Genomic DNA, 24,347 nt, shown 5'->3' with positions numbered 1-24,347 from the left:
GCCCCCCAACCAGAGAGGCTGGCATCCGTGGTCACCATCACCCAGTCTGGTACTTACAGATCCATCCACAAAAGACTGGACCTCTAAACAATAAATTTAAAAAAAAAAAAAAAAAAGACTGGACCTGGCCTCCTCCAGCATCAGCAAAGGAAACTGAAATTCCTCCGAAAGCGGATTCCAACGGGATAACTGAACCCTCTGCAGAGGACGCACATGAGCAAAGGCCCATGGAACTAATTCCAGCGTAGAAGCCATGGAACCCAGGACTTGTTAATAATCCCAGCTCCTGGGAACCAATAGACCCTGCAGCTGAAGGATCTCCCGAGGGGGACATCGGCATAATGGCACGCAGGAGCTGCAGCCGTCTCTGAGGCATAACAGTCTCTTACCACCTCCAGGACCCACTGGTCCAACTTGATCTTGGTCCACTCCTTGTAAGAGAGAGTCTTCCGAGCGGACCAGGCCACCTTCATTGACCAATCTTCCTTCCACTCTCCTGTCCCTCAGAGGGCTGCATTGGACTCGAAAGGACTACTGTCTGCCAAATTCTGCTCTTGCCCCGCCGGCCCAGGACTCCTACCAGCACGATACCTCCTTGCCTCTCGGAACCAAGCTCGCAAAGGAAGACACTTCTTGGGGGGGGGGGTTCCTGTCCTCAGGCAACCTATTACCTTTCGACTCCCCCAATTGCTTCATGAGCTGCTCCAGATCCTCCCCAAACAGCAGCTTGCCCTTGAAGGGGAGGTTAGACAGCTGGGCTTTAGACCACACATCCACTGACCAGTTTCTCAGCCATAGGAGCCTCCGCGCCACAAACGCAGAGAACATACTCCTAGCAGAAGTCCAGATCACGTCATAAAGGGTATCTGCCACATAGGCCACTCCTACTTCCAAGTGGGCAAGCCGCAGCTTCAGCTGTCGTCCCTGACTGCTTATCATGCGCCTTCTACACCCAACACAAGCAGGCTCTCTGCATCAAGCTTCCGCACACCGCCGCATGAAGGTTCAAACAGCCTCTTAAGTAGAATTTCCAGTTTCCGATCCTGGATATCTTTCAAAGCAGTCAAACCTACCACCAGGATGGTCGTCTTCTTGGTAACCATGCAAACCGCTGCATCCACGGGCTTCAACGTCCGTTCCCGCAAGTGATACAGCTTAGCCATAGTCCTGGCTACCTTCAAGTGTGCTTTGAAGGATTCCCACTCCCAAGCCACCAACTTCTTCACATTCTTAGGCAATGAAATGACCTTAGGGGGCCACCAGGACCGGGTTTACCCCCTCATTATCTGAATCTTCCTGAGTGACCTTAATCCCCAGCTCATCCAGGACCTAGGGAATTAGCGGGCCCAGCTCATCCCTATGGAACAGGCAGATCACCCAAAGATAGACACTGTATGCGATTGGAACCAACATGCTAACAGGGTCCTTGTCCGGATGCACCCTGCATGTGATCAGGATCATTCTCATCTGACGTGTCTTCTTCCACTGCGGACTGCATGCCTCTGATCCCTAGGCTTCTTAGCTGCCTGGGACTTCCTAGGTAAATGCCTATTGGTCCCTGCTCCCTTCCTGGCCAAATAGGCCTTATGATGCATAAGGACAAAATCCACTGAAAAGGTTTCCAGATCCGAAGGAAGGGGGGGCAGGTCCACGTCCCTCTGTGCCTCTTCCCCTGCAGGCTCTTGTTCTGTGGGAAACCGTGTAGGAGGGGAGTCCCAAGGCTCTGAAACAGCAGCTTGACTCCCAGCATGTGCAGATAAAATGGCCACAGACTCCTCAGACCCCCCTCGGGCCTCCAGAACCAGCTCAGCAGACCTCATGCTCCTGCCACCCCCTGGAGGTCCCAGCCCTCCAGAGACACATTCCTGGCAAAACGTGGTCGAATCGAGGTGAGCCCATCTTGAATTACAGCCACGACAAACTTTGCTGCACTGCCTGGGAGGCAGCATGCCAGCACAACTGGGTCTAAAAATAGCCCCTGCCGACGCAAAAAGAATGATTGGCGATGAAACGGTCCCCAGGCTCGGAGAAGGAAAGAATTTGGCCCCCCCCACCCTACACACACCTGCCTCCCGGCAGAGAATTAATGCAGCCGCTCAATATGCTTCAGCCCTGCTCTTGCTGCTCTTCCTGTTTGTTCGTGCTGGGTTTTTTTTCTCTTTTAAAACTCAGACACACATACAGGGACAGGGAAGAGAAGAAAACTAATATACTTCCCTGCTTCCGAAGGAGGCTGAGCGTGCCAGGGACCCAGAGGGGGTAAGGGAACCAGGACCCCCTGGCTTTTACACACCCCCCTTCCAACAAGGGCTGAGCCAGAACAGGGATCTCTAATCTCCTGCTTGCCCTGCTCTACCCAAAGGATGACCCATGAAGGAACCTAACACCTTGGAGCCGAAGACTTTTTTTTTTTTTTTTTTTAACTCAAGACTGCAGGTTTGCACTTCTACCATCTGCTGGAGACTAAGAAATACTAAGGGACTGTAGGTGGCACTCTCGGTTATGTAGCAGTGCCTCAAAGTTTTGTTCTCTGCCTCTTTCTGCTGCTAGGGATGCATAAACCCACTTGTCTGGACTGACTGTTGCCAGAAGATGTGGTTAGTTCTGTTAGTATAGCTGTGTTTAAAAAAGGATTGGATAAGTTCATGGAGGAGAAGTCCATTACCTGCTATTAATTGACTTAGAAAATAGCCACTGTTATTACTAGTAACAGTAACATGGAATAGACTTAATTTTTGGGTACTTGCCAGGTTCTTATGGCCTGGATTGGCCACTGTTGGAAACAGGATGCTGGACTTGATAGACCCTTGGTCTGACCCAGTATGGCATGTTATCTTATACAAGAAAATTATTACTTACCTGCTAATTTTCGTTCCTGTAGTACCATGGATCAGTCCAGACAGTGGATTGGGGACATAACCCACCGTCTGGACTGATCCATGGTACTACAGGAACGAAAATTAGCAGGTAAGTAATAATTTTCTTTTCCCTGTACGTACCTGGATCGGATTGGGGACATAACCCACCGTCTGGACTGATCCAGGTACGTACAGGGAAAAGAAAATTATTACTTACCTGCTAATTTTCGTTCCTGTAGTACCATGGATCAGTCCAGACGGTGGGTTATGTCCCCAATCCACTGTCTGGACTGATCCAGGTACGTACAGGGAACTTTGATTTTGTGTTTCAGTTTTAATCCTTTGTTAACATAATATAAGATTTAGCTATCTCAGACAACACAAGTACTCTTCTTTTAAAACTTTAGATCTATATATAAGTATTTTGCTATATCATATCAATGTGGGCTTATCAAGCAGTGTCAGCGAGGCTTTTCTCTGTCTCCATCTGCTGGCAGGGATGAATAAACCCAGGAGTCTGGACTAATCAGAGTATGTACAGGGAACAGGTTTTAACAGCTTAATAGAAATATCCCTTGCCCCCTACCTTTTCCCTTAACAAGGTACAGCAGCACAATAGTATACTTAGAATGGGCTCAAATTTTCATTTGGTTGTTCTGTAGCCCCGTGGTATAATGAGGCAATTTTCACATAAATCACTCCATAATGCCATAAGGCTGGCTTGCCAACCCAAATGACACACCTACTTGCAGATAATAAAATGTTTTCATTTCTAATGCGCATTTAACAAACAATCGGGTCTATCCTGTAAAGTGCGGCCGCGTTTACCCTGCTCCTAAGCCGCTTTTTACTCACTTTCCGGCTGCGTTAGCCCTTCCTGCGATCCCGAATCCCCTTTAACCTACTCCTACCGCGTCCTAAATTCCCCGGGCAACCCCTTCCGCACGCGGCATGCATATTGCATGCAAACGAGCGAATTAGCTATTCCCTAGCATCCCGTAACCCGCGCCCCGACTATCGCTAGTTTTCCCTGCCGTTTTGTCGCGCATTTAACCTGCAAACTTACCACCTACCCTGACCCCTGCGGTAGAGGCAGGGGTAAGGGTAGGTGGCAAGCTTTCCCCCAGCCCCCGCTCACCTGCCCCGGCCGCGATCATGGGTGCCGGTCTCCTGGCAGCCCCAGTCCTCTCCCCTGCTCCCAAAGCCAAAAAAAAAAAAAGAAAGCGAAAAACGTTGCAGCCCCCCTCCGATGTCCGGACTGGGGCTGCCACGGAGACTGCAACGGCGAAGCAATGGCAAAGCAAAAAAAAAAACGAAGCGCAAAAAGTAAGTCGCTTCGCCGCTTCACTCTTCCCTCCTCCCGGAGCAGGGCGCGAAAAGCAGCCTTGCTCCAGGAGGAGGAGAGACACCGGGAGGAGGAGAGACACTGCGGCGAAGCAAAAAAAACCAAAAGCAATTTTGTTTTTTTTTTCCAAAAGCGACAATTTTGGGATCTGTCAAGATCCCAAAAGTAAGTCGCTTTTGGACGCCTGCACAACTTACTTTTTTGTGAAGCCATCAGCAGAAACACGATCGTAGCTCCTCCCGACGAAGACGAAGATTTTATTTTTTTATTTTTTATTTATTTATTTATTTAAAATTTTTATATACAGACGTTCATCCGGGATATCACAACTTACTTTTTTGAAGCCATCAGCAGGAACACGATCATGGCTCCTCCCGACGAAGACAAAGATGGCCGCCTGCACGGGGGAAAGCGTACAATTGGCCGCTCAAGACGTGGCATCACATCCCATGACGCCAAACGTCACGACGTCACGTCTTGAGCGGCCAATTGCACGCTTTCCCCCGTGCAGGCGGCCATCTTTGTCTTCGTCGGGAGGAGCCATGATCGTGTTCCTGCTGATGGCTTCAAAAAAGTAAGTTGTGATATCCCGGATGAACGTCTGTATATAAAATTTTAAATAAATAAATAAATAAAAAATAAAAAAATAAAATCTTCGTCTTCGTCGGGAGGAGCTACGATCGTGTTTCTGCTGATGGCTTCACAAAAAAGTAAGTTGTGCAGGCGTCCAAAAGCGACTTACTTTTGGGATCTTGACAGATCCCAAAAGTAAGTCGCTTTTGGAAAAAACCAAAATTGTCGCTTTTGGAAAAAAAAAACCAAAATTGCTTTTGGTTTTTTTTTTGCTTCGCCGCAGTGTCTCTCCTCCCGGAGCAAGGCTGCTTTTCGCGCCCTGCTCCGGGAGGAGGGAAGAGTGAAGCGGCGAAGCAACTTACTTTTTGCTTTTGGTTTTTTCGCTTTTTTTTTTTTTTTTTGCTTCGCCGCTGTCATCTCTTCTCCACTCCTCCCTGGTATCTGTCATTTCAAATGACATTTGAAATGACAGATACCAGCGTGGCGTGAAGCCTTAGGCCCGCGCACCCAGGATACTGTATAGGCGCTCTATCCAGTAAAATGGGTTGTGCGGACCTAAGGCTTCACGGACGCGGTTTACATTTAAATAAAATTAGTGTTCAGGATCGAGCGGTAGGTGAGCTGCACTGTGCGTGCGGCAACCGCAGGTGCCGCAGGCACCAACGCAGCTCTTCCTACCACTCGGTACTGGATAGACCTGAATGAAAATTTTAGCTTGTTTTTGTTCTGCTGTCTTCTCTTTTTGCTTTATGGAATAATGGTAATCTAAATTAGGATGGGATATGTTTTTTCAACATTTTATTCTTTCAGATTTCTACATTGGCAACCCTAGCTCCACAGCAGAAAGACCCAGGATTAATTACAACGACCTCGGCTTGATCCCAACTGGACATTTTCTTCGGTGTAGAACCAGGAGTCTGGTCAGCTGTTTGATCCCAACGGCGTTTACGTTTTGACGGTGGCTGGGATGCTGTTCCATTGACAACTTTAAGCTCTCCAGCTTTATCTTTTTCTGCCAGCTGCTGCCTAACTTCCCTCTAAAAACAGAGAAAACACAGATATTAAGAAGTCACCATTATTATATTGTTTAATAGTAAACTCATATGAGGCTAGCTTGGTCTCCAGATTAGAGATCTGCCAAGCTGGAGAGCTGCATTTACTAAAAGGCTGAACTTCACCTTCTCAGAAATTGGGTCTGGAAGCAGAGGGCCAGACAAAGCATGCAATACTGTACTAACACACAGGCCGATACAGTTAGCCTGCTATTGGACGCACGTTTTCCTTTACCCCTTATTCAGTAAGGGGAGAAAAACGTGCGTCCAACCCACGGCACCTAATAGCGCCCTCAACATGCAAATGCATGTTGAGGGCCCTATTAGGTATGCGCGCGGGATACAGAAAGTAAAATGTGCAGCCAAGCCGCACATTTTACTTTCAGAAATTAGCGCTGGGAAAATGCACAGAAAAGCAGTAAAAACTGCTTTTCTGTGCACCCTTCGACTTAATATCATAGCGATATTAAGTCGAGGTCCCGAAAAGTTAAAAAGTTAAAAAAAAAAATTTTGAATTGGGCCCACAGCTATCTGGCCAAAAACCGGACGCTCAATTTTGCCGGCGTCCGGTTTCAGAGCCCATGGCTGTCAGCGGGCTCGAGAACAGACGCCGGCAAAATTGAGCGTCAGCTGTCAAACCCGCTGACAGCCGCCGCTCCTGTCAAAAAGGAGGCGCTAGGGACGCGCTAGTGTCCCTAGCGCCTCCTTTTCCCTGTTTTTACCGCGTCACCTAATTTAAATACAGAATTGCGCGCACCGGCAAAGGGCCGGTGCGTGTGCCCGGAGAGCGGGCGTTCGTCCGCTCTCCCGCGGACTTTACTGAATCGGCCTGACAGTAACACTTATCAGAAACAAAGAAAACTCCATCTTCTCCTCCTTTGGCAACTCCAGTTCCATAGCTGTACCCTTGAAAGCTCAATTATGAAATTATTATAATTTATAATTATTATAAAATCACAGGGCTAACAAACTTGTATGTGAAATGGCAGCAGACTCAACCAGTGACATATGAGAAAGACTTAGAGTTTCTTTGTAGGAGATGTTTTGAGAAATCAAATTTTAACTCCAAAGTATCTTAGCAGAAAAGAATAAACTGTCATACCTCACCTGACTTGCTAATACAATTCATTCAACCTGAGGCTGGCCCTGTGACTCAGGTTGCAGCATACTGATTAGCACTGAATAGCTGCTTGGGTGCCCCATGAAGACCCAGGAATGGAGGGGGAAAAAAAAGGTAGTCACCACTATAGAAGCAGCTTCTACCAGCAAGCCAGGGGCAAAATAAGTGTCCCACTCTAGCCCTGGGTTAGGGTCAGTTTTCACTTGGGCAACCCATGAGGAATGGGGACAGCATAGACTTCAGCAAGACTGGGGTGTAGGGAAGGGGCCAAATGGGGCAAAGAGACATGGCTTATAGTAATAAAACAGTGAGACAATATACAGAACAGATTTTTAAGTCATATTCCCAACAGCTACAGAAATGTTGAATTTTCAGCAAGCTTGCAGTCGCCTTTCTGAAGGGAAATGAAAACTGCTAAAAATGTTCAGATTTCTTTAAACAAATGATGATCAAACCTATACAACTGAACTACATTATAGATGAATCTATTTAAATGGGATATTGATAAGGAATAAAGTATTTGGAACTTTTGTTAGCAAACACTTTACTCATTTTCCTTCTTACTCCTAGTTATTGATTCCCTGTTACATGTAACTGCTTTTCTGCACTATTGTTCAAATTGTAAAGTTTATTGCACCCCTGTTTCTTGTGAACCAGCATGATGGGACTACTGTCTTGAATGTTGGTATATAAAAAAACTCAAATAAATAAATAAATAAATAAATACTCTCAGCTGGATGCAATACTAACAAACCATTCTGGAAAGAGGGGGTATCCATTTTCTTTGCTACTGAAGACCCTTGCCAACAGACTACAAATGCATGTACAGCACCATTTGAATTTTTGTTTTCCACTTCAAACTAACCTCTTCTTTTGTTATGTGCTGTTCACGCATGACATCCACGTATGATCTGGCATTAGTTTTAGGATCTGGAGTCTTGCCTCCTGCAGAAAAGAACAGCAACAGAACAGCATACAATAAGTACAAGGCAAAAGGTCAACTAAATTGATAGTTTCCCTGCTCTAATATTAAACTAATCCGTAATCACTTAATTTAATTTTCTGAAAGTTAACAACATTTACATATATCTTACGTAAAATCAGGTTACTAAAATCAATTTAACCTGTTTGAATGTAGACATAACTACTGCAGTTTAAAGCAAATATTTTAATGCAGATAAAAAAAAAATACAATCAAGATGACAAAACACAGGTAAGTCTTCAGAAGTGATGGGTTCCTGGGTTGCTAATCCGGAATACGTACACGTTCGTGCCTTGTCTCCATCTGCAGTTCTGACTTCAAGCAGCAGAATAGAAGCCTAGAAAATTATCTCTTTACCATTAGTAACACTTTGGAAAGATTGATACTCAAAACATTACCTTGTGTAAGCTGTACAATCCTAGCTATTACTCATTTTTATACCTAGAAAACTGTTTCAGAAAACAGTCTTAGCAGAAAGGTTTAACCTATCTGGTCCAAAAAGTCTTCATTCAGGAGTCCTAGACGTCATGGTGTCAAAGGGCTTCATCTTTCAAAAACTATATGCAGCATGTCATATTCTATATTGGTCTCCTCTGCTTTTGCAAGTACAATTTTAATTGTAAGCAGGTTAAGATCCATTTACCACTCTGATGATGCTCAGAAAAGGCCAAAGCCTTTGCAATGAATGAAAAATATTGTGTAGTATTTTAACAATGCAGAAGCCCCATTTCATAAAAATAGTTAAAATTATATGGAGGAAACCATGCCCTCAAAGTTACTATACAGAAAGTATAGTGTGCAAATGAAGAAAAAAATATATAAGAATGCTCTACACATTTTCTATGTCGAAGACCATGCCCAATTGGCAATGTCGTTCCGACACTAGCTTTGAAAGGACTTCCTTTGGATTACTTTTTCACCATAATCTACACAGGATGTGTTGAACTGCACCCTTAAGAATGCAGACAGGACTGGCATATAGCAGTACTGCTGTAGGAAAGAAATTAAGGACAGTTAGTATGGGCCTGTGAATTCTGATATACATGTTTATATCAATTACAATTAAGCAAGTATAATAACACTAGCCCTATTAATTCATGCAGGCTGAAATGCTTATTGGTAAAACCTGCAAACTAAAAAAAAAAAAAAAGAAATAAAACAGAAACAAAACAAAAAAAGAAAAGAACAAAAAAGAAACAGGCACCCTATTTCCAAATGGCAAACTCACTCACCTGAGGAAAGCTTTCATCAGGCCCACTATGCCCCTTGTGCTGAGTTGCATACTAAAATTGGTAAAACAGACTTGAACTATTAAAAGTATCAAACTCTAAATATACTTTCTTTAGCTATGCTCAGGGACAGATTAAGCCTAGCCAAATTAATATGTAGAATGGTCCAATATAAATGAGGCCCCTGCTACTCAAAAGGCAACATTTCATCTGACTTATTTAAAATAGATGAATTAAATTACTCCTTTTAGCTTTGATTTTACCAGAGCCTGTGTTAAGGAGCCATGGGAACAAATGAAGAGACTTCTCAAGTAATAGCATATTAAGTAAAATAGTTCTAGCACCTGTCCACACACCATAAAGATAACTGAAGGCTTTTGCTCCAGCTTTTTCCTCCGTGACTTTCTAATATGTTAAATGCTAATACCATTTTACAAGCATAGGAGGCTTTGGGTTTTTTTGTTTTTTTTAAACAGAAATCACTCAAGTCCTATGACAGATTTGGGAATTAGGCCAGTGCTTTATTTTTTCAAATAATTAATCCAGCCCTGGCTAGGCTTCCTACATTAAACATAAGATGCGAAGAATTAGGTGAGATATTCTGATGAACAGTTTGTAAAAATCTATAACTGTTTCATAGGAAAAACTTTCCAAGACTGAATCTCAACACAGCTGACGAGTTTGTTCACTGTACACGCAAATACCAAAATTCTAAATTGTTGGCATTTGTATAGCAATGGTTTATTTCCTTGTTTAGCTACCAAGAAAGAGAACTTTGCATTAGAAAGATGACTTGGGCATCTTCAATTACTGCAAAGTCTAGTAACTGATGATGGGTGGGTTGAAAACTAAAATTTGAAAACATGCCCACAGAAAACAAACGACTAAAGACTGAATACAGAAGACCAATAAAAAAAATGAAGAAAAGAGTGAGAGAAAAATTACCATAAGCAAAAGGATCATGTCGCTCTGGGGAGATTATCATGGTACGCCTCTTAATTTTATTATATTCATCTTCCCGATCTGCGATCTTCTGTGGACGATGTTCAGCGAATGGATCATACTGGAAACAGAAAAGAGATTCCACTTAGCCAGCAGCACAATACTGTGGGGACCTACAAAGTGGGTGCAACTCTATCGGATCTGACCTCTTGAATTTTTTGGACTGTTATCTTATTGCTTATTTTCACTGAATGAAGAACCTACTTTTCCTGTTTGAAAACATCCAGATCGGGCAGTTCCTTTATGGATCTGAAATATACATACATGCATGTGTCCAATGTCAGAGATATGAGCCTAGACTCTACTGCCCAGAGGCTGCAGATCAGTTTTTTTTCTATTTTTCCCTTCTAAAAGCACACCTATTTAGATGGCAGCCCAGTTGGTACAGAAACACTGGTGGGCATGAGACTAATGCTTATTACTACTCATTGACCAGCAGGGGTCTCTGCACTTGCAGAAATATTCTTGCCTCCACTCTGGAGCTCCATCAGACAGGAAATCAGAACTCAAAAGTCCCTGTGCTGTAGCACAGAGCATGAAACCAATGCAGATGACCATTGTGTGTTTTTAATTGCAATAAAAATGCTATTACCTGCATATATGTAATATGAATCAAAATCACAGAATTTCAAAAAAATATTACTGAGCTTGCTAATTTTGGAAGTTAAAGTCAAAGATACAATTAAAATGTTACTAACAGCTCTGACCTGTAAAGAGTTCTATGAACTCTTAAAAACCATCACAAAAATACAGAATATACCAGCAGATATGGATCCTAAGGCCCATCTAGTTTGTCCAATTTAAATACTGGTGAAACATCACAGATGCCAACTGATATTTGGATTTCATTCAAGAGGGAATCCTATATTAATTCCAAGTTTTCCTGAATTCTGTTACTGTTTTTGCTTCCATCACACTGCTGGAAGGCTGTTCATGTATCCACCACCCTTTTCTGCGAAGAAATATTTTCTGATATTACTGCCAATGCCACTCCTTTGGAGATTCATAACATTACCTATTGCTCTAAAATTCTTTCCTGCTGAAAAAGGTTTGTCTCTTGTGCACTATTTATCTCTCTGAAATATTTTAACATTTCCAACATTTCCTATCCTGCCTCCCTCCCAGTCTCTTTTCCTCTAGAATGTACATATTTAAGTCTTAGGACTTAAGGGGAAGATCCTGTACTCTTCTGGTGGCCCTTTTATGGACCACCTCTACTTACTTGTTCTGTTGTTTGTGGGATGTCATTAAGCAGTGCCACTGGAGCATGATACCCTGGCTTCTTCTGCCCAAGCAAGGTCGTTGATGAATCATCATCATCATCCTGTTAACACACACAGCAAGCAACACAGGTTACAACCTGGTACAACAGTTTTACATGCAGTCAAGTCTGTAGAGCTTGACTTGACCTAAACATAAACCATTCATATTCAACAGTTCTATTATACATATGTACAAAATTATAGTCAAAATATTTCTAAGAATTTATAAACTGTACGATCTGAAAGAAAAAAAAAATCAGAAAACCTTAAAAAAAAAAAAAAAAAGCCAAACAACTCAAAAGAAAAAATCAGTTCAGAAACTTTTGCTGAAGCCTTTTTACCAAATATGCCCAAAAAGACAAGCACCAATATTAACAGCACTGTATCTTCGTGGAACTCTACAATTGATACCACTCAGTGCTATAGCCCCCTTTATTCCTAGCGTAATTAAACCTAAACCCTCTGCAGAGATGTAGAGAACCAAAGAGCAAACACTAAAATCTACTCTTAGATGCCACGAACGCCACTGGCGCAAACACCTTACAATCTCCTCTAAAACTTCATTTTTCTACTATTTGCGTAAGTATAAAAAGGAAATAGACATTACCAAAAAAAACTTTTATTCCCATAAAATAATGGCAGCCAATGGAAACCTGTCCACTCTCTAATATTGTGAAAAGCCTAACAAATATTTCCCAATCCTCTGATTCTGATATTTACAATGTCCTATGCAATCATATTGCAACTCATTTTCAAGATAAGATCCTCAGCATTACTAGTGGCTTCCCATAAGTCACTTTTCCACCACCTGTTTGTTCCTAGTCAGTTCTCTCATTACTCATATTTTACATAAAACTAAAATCTCAACTTTCCCATTTAACCCCTCTCCTGGTCATCTATTAAAAGCCTTAGATGAACTTTCCAGCCTGTTCCCATCTCTTCTTGCAAACCAATCCTTAGATTCCGGCATTTTCCTAGACCTGCTTAAACAGACCTCTATCCACCCTATTCCAAAGAGAAAGAAAAAAAATAAATAGAATATTACAAATCTCTTACGTCCCATCACATCTCTTACCTCGCTAGCAAAAATACTAGAATCGGCAGTCCTATATCAACTCACAAAATACTCATCTGAAAATGCCATCCTTCACCCAAACCAACATGGATTTCACAAAGGCCATAGCATAGAAACACTACTCCTGTCCTCATGACTCCCTAACAAGAGGCTTTGATACCAACACGACTATATACTCGTGTTTCTTGATCTCAGTTGCCTTTGACGCACTAGAACTCCAAATTTTCCTTCATCAGCTTGAATCTATTGGTACAGCAGATACTGTTTTTAACTGGTTCCATTCCTATCGAATCACCCTCATCAGATCAATATCGGTCCCTACTCATTTGACTGGTACTTCCCCTCCTCAGCTGTTCCACAAGGCTCATCATTATCAGCCATCTTGTTTAATATCTAATACCCCTATGTCACCTTCTCAAAAGTCTCAATATCCAATTCAAGATTTATGCTGACGACATTCAGTTTTTCGTGCCTCATTTCTCATCTTGGTCTATTACACTTGCAACAGTATGTCTCTATATTAAAACTATCAACTCATGGCTATCCCACAATCGACAAACTAAGTACTTCTAAAACAGAAATCCTCCATCTCTCCTCTATTCCCCACTCTGCTTGTAGCCCCCCTTTGCATCTGTCCATAGATGACGAGTCTATCCCCATTGTTTCAAAAGCATTAAGCCTTGGGGTAATCAGACTCAGGCCTCACCATGTCTGCTCATATTTCTATTTCTGTCAAAAATTCCTTCTTTAAACTTTAGATGTTCAAAATATCTCTGCCCCCTTCTTTTTGCTGATGATTTTCGAACTGTCTTGCAATCTCTCACTCTCTCCGGTCTACCTTTGTCTTCATGATAATGCATTTCATCCATTACAATTAATTCAAAACACTGCCGTGCGTTTTCTAACTGGCACTTCTCGGAAAGAACATATCACTTCAATTCTTTACTCATTACATTGGCTACCAGTTCACTACAGAATTCAATTTAAAGTCCTATCTATCTTACACAACTTAACATATAACAATTCCTCAACTTGGCTTTGCTCTTTGCTTCACATCTACCAACCGAGCATGCACTTACAGTCCCTACACAAAAACCTGCTGGAAATTCCATCAGTATGCTTAGCACAGCTAGACATCACCAGAAGACATGCTCTCAGTGGCCGGTCCCACACTCTGGAACTCCATCCCAGATCACTTAAGGCAACTAACTTTGCACAACGAATTTAAACATAATTTAAAGACCTATCTATTCTCACTGGCATTTAGATCTCTCTAACTCTCGGTAGGCTGTTCAAAGTTTCACTATATTTTTACACAGCTTCCCCTATATTTTCCAGGCTCCAGACCTTACCCATGCCCTTTTATCCTTAGAGATTTTAATATTGTTTTATTTATGTTTATTATCAATTGTAAACTGTTTTGACCAACATTTGTTGTAAAAGCAGTATAAAAACCCTTTTAAATAAATAAATACGCTTATGTAACTATGACAACATTTCCTTAGAAAGTTAAGGCTCATAAGCGTAGCAGGAAAATTAACACCAAAGTCGAAGTATATACTTTCTACACTTAGCACAACTCTACAATAGTGGGAAGCATTAAATCCTAGCCGAGTGGCTTAAAAAATAAAAATAAAGGCAACTATTATTCAAATTCTACTGCAAACACTATACTCCTGTAAATCACTTAGAATTTTGAGAGCACACTGGCTGTTCTTTGCAAAGAAAGAAAGCAACAAGCACTGTTCTAAAAAAAATAAAGGAACTTCAGAATGGTTCCAGTTCAATACTTACATCTTCCTGTTCATTTGCAGCAATCGATGTCACATACCCAGCAAACCTACTGTCACTGCCACCATAAATTTCTTGGTCATAGTAACCTGTAGAATCAAGGCCCACTCCTTGAGCTTCATCAAGGATAGCCTTCTTTCCTTGAATTTCCCGAATTTGTGCTTCAATATCTATTTTAAAAAAAAAACAAAAAACAGCAATGACCTTAATATTTATTCTACAGCCAACCTCCCCCCCCCCCCCCAACAGGTTAGTTCAAAAACCATGTCGTCGTTCTCAACTCTTTTAAAAAGGGCAGATTTTGGAACAGATTTAATAAAAGGAGAGGAATTTTAACCAACTATATATTTTCCTAAATACAATGGTTCCTAATTTGCAAAATTAAGATTGGAGAAATTACTTACTTGATAATTCTGTTTTCCTTAGTACAGACAGATGGACTCAGGACCAATGGGTTATGTGCTCCCCTGCTAGCAGATGGAGACTGAGTCAGTTTTCAAAGCTGACGTCACCTTATATATACCCCTGCAGTGACCTCAGCCATTCAGTATTCTCTTCAAAAGCCATTGTGGACTGAAGGAAAAAAAAATCTTGATGGCCCTGACCGTACGCAACCAGATATAAGCGCTTAATCCCTGCCAATTTACAGCAACCCCAATCCAGGGGTAGGAGATGGCTTACCCATGGTCCCTTGGGGACAAAGTTCATGCACGTTCCCTTGTCACTATTTATGGGCAGCTGTGGACGGGATGCTGAGTGTCTACACTAGGAAAACAAAATTATCAGGTAAGTAAATTTCTCCATTCCCTGGACTCAGGACCAATGACCACGGGCAGCCTCCTGCCCTACCCTCGCAAAGGCTGTGACCTCTCGGGCTTGGACATACAATTTTCAAATAGCAAAAGAGGGAGGGAACCATCTACTCTACAAAGGGTATCACACTGAATATCAGCATACATATATAACTGGACACCAAAAGAATCAATTACCTTACCCAAAGTAGCCATATACATACTAAATACTGCAAATAATGCAGAACCCTGCAGTATACCTCCTGAAATAGCTCTTTATGCAGATTGTGATTGACCTCTTGAGATCCTCTGCTTTCTCTAATCCAAAAAAAAAAAAAAAAAAAGACCTACACTCGGTCATGACCCACTTCTCTAAAAATTATTTTGTCTAATGATATATTGTAACCGAACCTTTGACGGCACCTGTTAGAATGTACTATAGTACACTTTTACTTACATTAAATATGTGCCTACATGTAAACCGTTGCGATGGTATAGAAAAGATTTTAAATAAATAAATAAATAAAATAAACCATTTTAACACCACTTCAGTGCATAAAGAAGTAAAATTCTCCTAAGACAAGCAGGATGGTAGTCCTCCCACTTGGGTGACATCAGATGGAACCCAGCATGGAAAACATGTCAGTTTCTAGAAAACTGGACTGGCACACTGAGCATGCCCAGCATGCCACTATACATGCGTCCATGTGGGGTCCTTCTTCAGTCTTCTTTTCTGTGGAGCTATTTTCTTGTGGTTGTGGAGCTCTGTTCTCTTCATCATAAGATGAATAAATCTCAATACCGTTACTATCCTCCTTTCCCTTTCTTTCCTCCCCCTCCTCTCCCCCCATCCCGTCATCCCTCCCACTGTTATTTTTTCAATGATCAGCAATGTTTAATTATTTGTATTCTGTTTAAATCTTGTAAACCGTTGTGATGGCTGCACTGAATGACGCTATATAAAACTCAACAAATAAATAAATCAGTCTTTTTCATAATTCTCAGTCAGTTCAGACTTTGCCTGTGCTGGGTCGATTTCCGGTGTCTCGCCCTTAGCTGCTGGGCACAGACTGCTTGGATATTTTTTGCGATGGCATTGTTGGGTTTTCGCAGACACCCTCAGTGTCTGCAAACCATGTCTCCACGGACCCACATGGAGGTTTGTAACCTCTGCCTGGGGGCATTCACAACATAGTAGTCATCTGCGACCAGATGACCCCTAAATGCCGTTGTGCCCGTTTAGATAAGATGGAAAAATTCTTTGGTTCTAAGAAATCTGAACCTTCGACTCCGGTGTCAGGGGCATTGACTCAGTAAGGCTGCGGGGAACCCATGGACACCAAGCCTTCGCTATCCCTCCCCCCCCAGGGGCCCCTCTGAAGAGAGCGGCTGGGATCAGCCATAATTGGTGTTGTCACACTCCAGGACAATGGGATCATCTCAGTCATCCTCAGACCAGGGAAAGACCGGACCGAGCACTGAGGGAAGTCACAAGCATCATAACCAGTTGCATCCTCGTATGGCAATGGGCTCAGGGCGGCACCGATGCCAGCTGCAATGGCTCCGAAGCGACCACGCGGAGAGGAGGCGCAGTCCTCCATCGAACCTGGGAGTCTCAGGCATTCAGGGTGCCTAGAGAGACCAGTTTGAACCTCTCTCTTTTTAGAAACCGGTTCAAAGCTCTCAGGTCCAGAATCAGGTGGAGTCCCCCCTGATCTCCTCGGAGGAACCCACAATTGGAATCACACCAGACAGAGGAGGGAATGGTAACCGCCAGGGCATCGATGGACCCCCGGGTACCAGCAGTGTGGGAAGGAAGCCAAAAAGAACATGAGGTACTCCAGCAGCGGTGCCAAAATAGAGGGTGCGGGCTCCGGCATCGGTAGAAGCACCGGCGGGTCTGCAGCTCGATGCCCTGAAGGGCTCAGACTACTGCTAATTGTACCCTACAATCCAACTCCTCTTGGAAGTCTGCTGAAGCAAAAACAGATGGAGGAGGGAGGACAAGACCAGATCTCCTTCAGACAATCATTCTCAAAATTCCAAAGGTTTCAGATTGAAAATTGATCAGAAAAAAAGTGGACATGGATCCAAATACCCAGAGGATGGTTTTATTCTACTAACATCTAATAATTCTAGATACCTCCCTAAAAACAGACTGCTTAACCAAATGGTTAAGTACCTCGGGAATTACACAATCTACTCTGCAGAATATTTTAGAAAAAAAATTTATCCTAAAGTCCTCACATGTTGGAAATGTCAATTTAACCATACTTGGACCAATTAATTTAGGCACAGTTGTAAAAGGTTCCAAAAGACGACTTAATGCCAATTCAATCCTCTGAGAACAATAGATACCCCCTATCCTCTTACATTCTTTCCGATATTAGACAATTACTGTATTGAGATTTATGCACCTCTTCTGGATCTTTCCTCCAACACTGTTCTAAATTCCTCAATTTTCTTCAACAAAGCAAGTCAGAATTAAAGGAGAAAATATATTATTCTCTCTTACTAACTTCATGTGGAGGTGCAACATTATCATATGCTGCAAAGACACATTCCATCTATCTACTAAACAGACAACATCTAAACCAGCCCAAGATTGATGCTGCCTTCCATTGTTGAGAAAATATTACTTCCCACAGGTTCACGAATCAGTATCTTCAAACATTTAACACCTTCTTCTTTAAGATTCACACATATTAAAATCCAACAGTATTAAACTGTGGTCTGACCACAAAATTTGCATCACACAAAAGATTATATACTGCCTGTACCCACTCCTCAGGCCAAAATGTAGTCTTACCAAAGATGTAGCGAGGTCTGAACTAGACAGGAGGCGCAGATACAATAGTAAATGCTCCGGGTTCACATGAAAAAATGGTTTCAGAGCATTGTGACAACTCTACTTGGGATATTTTGGAATATTTGGTCTATTTGAAAACAATTTCTTAGCGGAGGGTTTTCTAGTCAAAACTATTGTCTTCAAAAGCTATTGGTAAAAAGAGATCCATGATTACTGAACACTCAACCTCAGATCAAGAGATGGAAGTTCAAGTAGTAAAACATTCTTTTATCTTAAATTAGGAACATAGAATTAGTCCCCAGATGTATGGGAAAGCTATTGTATATGTCTGGGCTATGCTGCAACTATGGGGAATAAGCATGCATGATCTCACAACAGCTTGTGCATTGTTGTGGTGCTCAATGGTATCTGTGGAAAAGCATATATGTGGCTTTCTTCCCCCATAGAGAAGGAAAGCATCCTGAGCCAGTCTGAGATTGCTTGGAAGAACTGATCTAGCTTCCTGTTTTGCTTCAACTGGAACAGGCTGACTAACGTAAACTCCATAATTCAAATAGTTTGTCTGCTGTTGAATGTTATGGAGACTACTCGTTAGAGTGGAATACTCTGCTGAGGTGGTCTTTTAGTGTATTGGGAGATTCCTGTAAGGTAGATGGCCTATAAAAGCAAGTTTGCTTTCTGTAGATAGCAGGATGAATTAGCCATGCTGTCATGGGAACTGTCAATCAGGGCCCAGGAGGCGGAGCTTCTGAAGAAGAAGAGGTCAGAGCTTTGCTCTGTGCGGCCTGCGCGTGTGTTCCCGCGTAGGAAACAATCTCCTCAGTCTGTAATTAAGCAGTATATGAATATAAGGTATGGTAGGTCGACTATCTAGGGAGGCCGGTGGGTCAGCATGGCTAATTTATTCTGCAATCGGGCCGATTCAGTAAAGTCCACGGGAGAGCGGGCGAACGCCCACTCGCCTGTGCCCGCAATTCAGTATTTAAGTGAGGCCCGGCGCGGCGGCTGTCAGCGGGTTTGACAGCTGACGCTCAATTTTGCCGGCATAGTTTCTCGAGCCCCCTGACAGCCACGGACTCGGAAACCGGACGCCAGCAAAATTGAGCGTCCGGTTTTCGACCCGACAGCCGCGGGCTGACTTCAAATTTTATTTTTTTTTTTTACCCTTCGGGACCTCCGACTTAATATCGCCATGATATTAAGTCGGAGGGTGCACAGAAAAGCAGTTTTTACTGCTTTTCTGTGCACTTTCCCGGTGCCCTAAGACATTAGCACCTACCTTTGGGTAGGCGCTAATTTCTGAAAGCAAAATGTGCGGCTTGGCTGCACATTTTGTTTTCTGAATCGCGCAGAAATACCTAATAGGGCCATCAAGATGCATTTGCATGTTGAGGGCGCTATTAGGTTCGGCGGGTTGGATGCGCGTTTAAAGTGCGCTCCGGAGTACACTGTACTGTATCGGCTCGTATGGAAACACCGTTTACGGTAAGTAAACTTGCTTTTTCCCGTTGATAGCAGGGCTGAATTAGCCATACTGTCATGGGAGTCCTAAGCTCCCGATCACGCTGTGTCTCTTGAGCTTAGATTTGTTACTCGTGTGGAAGTCGACTATGCAGTTAAGTTAGAGATTGTAGAACTTCCCACCCCAGTCTGGCATCATCAGCTGTCTGTTGATCTAAGCAGTAGTGGGACGTGAACCTATGTAAGGATGACTAAGTGGCCGCTTTACAAATGTCTATGGGCTGTACATATGTCACAGGTGTGCGATTGAGGCCGCCACTGCTCTTACTTGATGAGCATTCGGATGCAAAGACATGGTCAACTTTTGTTTCTTATAACAGAATTGGATACATTGTGTAATCCAGCTGGAGATGGTTCATTTAGCTACCAGAATCCCTGGTGCATTTGGATTGAATGATACAAATAACTGAGACGCTCGTGAGTCTGATTGTGTTCTTTGCTTGTAGTAGGCTATGCCCTTTTAGAGTCCAAGGTGTGCAACAAGCGTTCTCTGTCATTTTGATGTGAATTAGGGAAAAATGCTGGTAGTTCTATCGATTGATTTACGTGAAACTGCAAAATCACCTTTGGGAGGAAGGATGGATGAGCTAGAAGAACAGCCTTGTGATGATAAAATTGTAGATATGGACTATAATGGACCAAAGCTTGGAGTTCGCCAACTCTTCGTGCTGAGGTCACTGCTATGAGAAAAACAGCCTTCCATGTGAGGTATTTTATGTGGGCTGAATCCATAGGTTCAAAGGGCGACAGCATAAGCTATTCCAAAATGAGGTTGAGGATCCACGGTACCGGTGGCTTGAAGATAGGTGGTCTCAGGTGAGACAGGACCTTGAGGAATCGAGATATCAATGGAGGCGTTGATATAAGCTGGCCACAATGCGGTCTATGATATGCCGCTATGGCGCTGAGATGAACTCTGATGGAAGACGTTGTCAGACCTGTCTTGTATAATGTGTGAAGGTAGTCTAGTAGTGATTCCGGTAAACAGCCTAAGGTATGTAGTCCTTTGGACGTGCACCAATTAAACTGGTAATTCCTTCTTGTGGATGGTTTTCTGGATTCTAAAATTATTTCCTGGGCAGCAATGGAGATGCCTTGCTCTGTCAGGAAGACCCGCTCAACCTCCATGCTGTTAAATGAAGGGAGGAGTGCATCGGATGAAGAAGGGTCCCCCTTCCTGTGGTTAGAGATCTGGTCGATCCAGTAACCTGATTGGCTCTTCGATGGAGAGATGTAGCAAATAGGTGTACCATGGCTGCCTGGGCCAAGCTGGTGCTATTAATATTAGTTGTGCTGCATCCCATATACATTTTTGTATTGTCTTGGTGATGAGAGGTATTGGAGGAAAAAAAGTGTACATTAGCTCTTCTTTCCAAGGAATCAGGAAGGTGTCCTGTGTTATCCATAGATGACTGGGCCAAATCGAACAGAATCAAGGAACCTTCACGTTGTCTTTCTGGCGAAGAGGTCTAATGTTGGTACCCCCCCACTGGGCAAATATTTTTCAATGGAAGACTGTTTATCCTTGAGGCCTTAATAGTGAAATCGAATGGGCAGCGTATTATACTTAATAAACCCTTAAGAGATTAACACCATATCTGTAATTTTGGTATTTGGCTTTTGCATTGGGTATAATCCTATATTGATGTAGTAACATCAGGCTGTCAAGATATTGAGAGCGCTAGGTAAATTGGGGGTGTGTGAAATACAGCGAAATGTATTGGTTGAATGAGAAAGGGGCATGTCATCTACGTCATAGAAGTAAGATAAAAAGGAGGAAGTGAGTTCAGCTTCCGCCGTGCTGAGACGTTGAATGAGGGCGTTTCGGGAATAGCGAGACGCTGAATATGGAATTTTGAAGATTGGCATAGAGACGTGAGTAGCTTAAATTCTTCTTTAATATAGTGTCTGTATGCACGTATGCTGAGATGTTAATTGCCGGTAGACGTTAGAATTATCTTTGGATAGTGTTATGAAACGGTTGAGTATTATGCATTACTTAAAACTTATGTGAGGTTATGAGTAATGACCGCTTGTGATAGAGTATAAATAGCTTGAGGGATAACGGATATTATATATTACCTTCTAGATAGTATGTACTGTGGACGTGGAATGGAACATGCGGAGTGATTATTATTGATAAAAATGGATTATGCGATATCGGAATTATGAAAAGAGTGAGTATAGAGATTTAGATTATAATTGGTTGAGGTCTATTTTATACAACACCGGAAATATGTTTAATTCATTATTTACAGATAATTCTGCCGTGAGGATTTGAATACAACTAACTGGAAGTGTGGTTCATTGTGGACGGAATCACAATAAGTTATTGGAGTGCAGTTGAAGGGTGATGATGCAACCTTCTATATCCACTTTTCGCACTAACAGAAAGTGAGTGATGATAGATCGGTTGAAGGTAGGTGGGATACAGGTTTTAGAGAATTTGAGAAGTCATTATTGGATTATGTATTATAGGACATGAGGCACCTGGGCACTGGATATTGATTATTATGGGGAATATTTACAATATCAAGCATGAGAAGATTGAAGATATGAACCTCTGCGGAAGCCACACATGGCGAAACAAGGTCCTTGTAGGGTTGTGACTACATGAATAGTGAAACATTCTAATTGAGTGGGATTGTAATTATATGAATATTGAAAAGGGTTGTTACCACATGAACAGTGAAAACATTCTAAAAGACTGGGGGTGTGACTATATGATCATTGAAAATATTGTAATCGGATGGTCATTTTGTTGATATATGCAATGGGTTATGGTGTGGGATTAATTTTAACAGTACTTTATATAGGTACAAATAGTGAGTGTGTGGGTATGAATGGGACATGAGTGCGTTGGGTTTTTAGAGGTGTAACATTAGTGCAATAGGGAGGGTTTTGCAGATAAGGGGTGCCTTATGATATATGAATTAATATTTATGAATACATATATGTTATTTGGTTATAAATTATTGTAAAATGAAATTGTAATTTTAATAAGTTATCTAATAAAATGTTGTGATGTGATAAATGATACATAATATCATTCACATATACTACCCTTATACATTATTGTGTATACAAATATTTGAGTCACCTACTGGTTGGTTGAGTGACCATTCGTGAGGGTAGAATATGCAGCTTAGCCTGTCCGCCCGAGTATCGATTACTCCCGGTAGGTAGGTCGCCTGGAGGTGGATGGCGAGCGGTGTGCATGGTCGAAAATGAGAAGTGTCTCCTTGCATAGAGACCATGAATCTGACTCTTTCTTGTTTATGTAGAACATTGCTACTTGATTGTGTACACCATCCCTCGGCAACCTTGAAAGTGAGGGAGAAAGGCTTGTAAAGCTTTTCAGATTGCCCTGAGTTCTAGTAAATTGATCTGTAAAGTCTGTTCCTGCCGAGACCATTGCTCTTGTGTTTGCAGATGGTCTAAATGTGCCCCCCAGCCCTTGCGAGAGGCATCGTGGTCAGTATTGTGTTGTGCAGGGGAGCACTGAATACGGTACCTTTGAGCAGTGCAGTCTTGTTGAGCCACCAATCTATGTCCTTCGTCAACTCTGGAGTCAGGGCCACCCTTTTCTTCAATGGTTGTGAGTGCTGCTTCCATTGTCGCTTCAAACCCCACTGTAAGCAACGCATATGTAATCTGGTGTTGGGTAAAGTGTAGATGGCTGCTGCCACGTGTCCCAATACCGTGAGTATTTGATACGCTGAAGGACCTTGGGTTAGTTTGAGGGAGCGCAGAAGACGCTGCATTTCTACCCTTCTGTCCTCCGGCAGGAAGGCTCTGCTTCGTATAGTATCCAAACGAGCTCCTATGAACTGAAGAATTTGTGTTGGGTTTAAGTTTGACTTCTGGTAGTTGTTCACTAGCCCCAACTGATCCAAGCACTATTATCTGATGAAGATGATCGATAAGCGTTGTGGGACTCGACACTACAAGAAGCCAATTGTTGAGGTATGGAAAAATGTGCATGCCCCGCTGCCGGAGGGATGCCACCACCACTGCCAAGCACTTCGTGAAGACTTTGGGGGTCGCTGATAGGCCAAACGGAAGGACCTTATACTGGTAGTGCTTGTCCTTAAATTGAAAGGACAGGTAACGCCACGAAGACGGGTTGATGGGGATGTGGGAATAAGCATCCTTCAAATCTATCAAGCACATCCAATCGTTGGGTTGAAGAAGAGGTAGAATGGTCTTTAAGGATACCATCGTGAACTTCTTTGACTAGATATTTGTTCAACTCTCAGAGACCCAAAAATCAGTTGAAGGCCACCAGATTTCTTGGGAATTAGGAAATATGTTGAGTAAAACCCCTTGTTTCGGGCCAAAGGTGGAATGATTCGAATGGCCCGCTGGTGTCGTAGAAATGCTATTTTGGTCGCTAGTTGGGGTTGCTGTAATCTAGGTCCCCGTGCTGTGGTTACGAATTTGAGTTGATAGCCCTGTTGTACAATGTCCAAGATCCAACGATTGGAGAAATTACTTACCTGGTAACTTTGTTTTCCTTAGTGTAGACAGATGGACTCAGGACCAATGGATATAGTGTACTCCTGATAGCTGTTGGAGACGGATCAGATTTCAATCTGATGTCAGTCCTAGTACATATATCCCTGCAGAAATTGTAGCTCTTCAGTATTCTCCTCGAAAAGCAATTGTGGATATATGCGTGACTGGTTAACTTGATTAACTTGAACTGGTTGAATTGGTTATAGCTGGAGACTGCCAGTGCCCTCATCCGAGAAACGTAGACACCCAGTAGGATGAGTGTCCTAATTGGAGGAAAATCTTGGCTTACCCGTGAATAACTCGCTCTCGGGGATGTCGCCCGAGAATTCCATGACTGACGGCTGCCGTGGGTGGGGATGCTGAGTCCATCTGTCTACACTAAGGAAAACTAGATTATCAGCTAAGTAATTTCTCCATTT

At 42.7% G+C, this 24,347-nt stretch overlaps 1 protein-coding gene across 3 annotated transcripts in view; it reads right to left on the bottom strand.

The window, feature by feature from the left end:
- SF3B1 (splicing factor 3b subunit 1) overlaps positions 1-24,347 on the bottom strand; it is a 213,056-nt gene that overhangs the window by 166,597 nt on the left and 22,112 nt on the right. The window contains exons 2-7 of one of the 3 annotated variants that reach the window (XR_003857411.1): positions 14,293-14,459; positions 11,384-11,485; positions 10,105-10,222; positions 8,213-8,267; positions 7,814-7,893; positions 5,753-5,813 (exon numbers count right to left, since the gene is read on the bottom strand). Coding sequence is in view for 2 of the 3 variants with exons in the window: in XM_029606052.1 (XP_029461912.1) it covers positions 5,643-5,813; positions 7,814-7,893; positions 10,105-10,222; positions 11,384-11,485; positions 14,293-14,459 (638 nt within the window). In the remaining variant the exon portion in view is untranslated. Of the gene's footprint in view, positions 1-5,642; positions 5,814-7,813; positions 7,894-8,212; positions 8,268-10,104; positions 10,223-11,383; positions 11,486-14,292; positions 14,460-24,347 lie in introns of those variants that run through there. The other 2 variants (XM_029606052.1, XM_029606053.1) reach the window with 2 other exon arrangements.

This window comes from Rhinatrema bivittatum, chromosome 6 (assembly GCF_901001135.1).
Source record: "Rhinatrema bivittatum chromosome 6, aRhiBiv1.1, whole genome shotgun sequence".
NCBI lineage: Eukaryota > Metazoa > Chordata > Amphibia > Gymnophiona > Rhinatrematidae > Rhinatrema > Rhinatrema bivittatum.
Note: the sequence above shows the minus strand (reverse complement) of the source record. Positions and strands in the feature narration are given on the sequence as shown.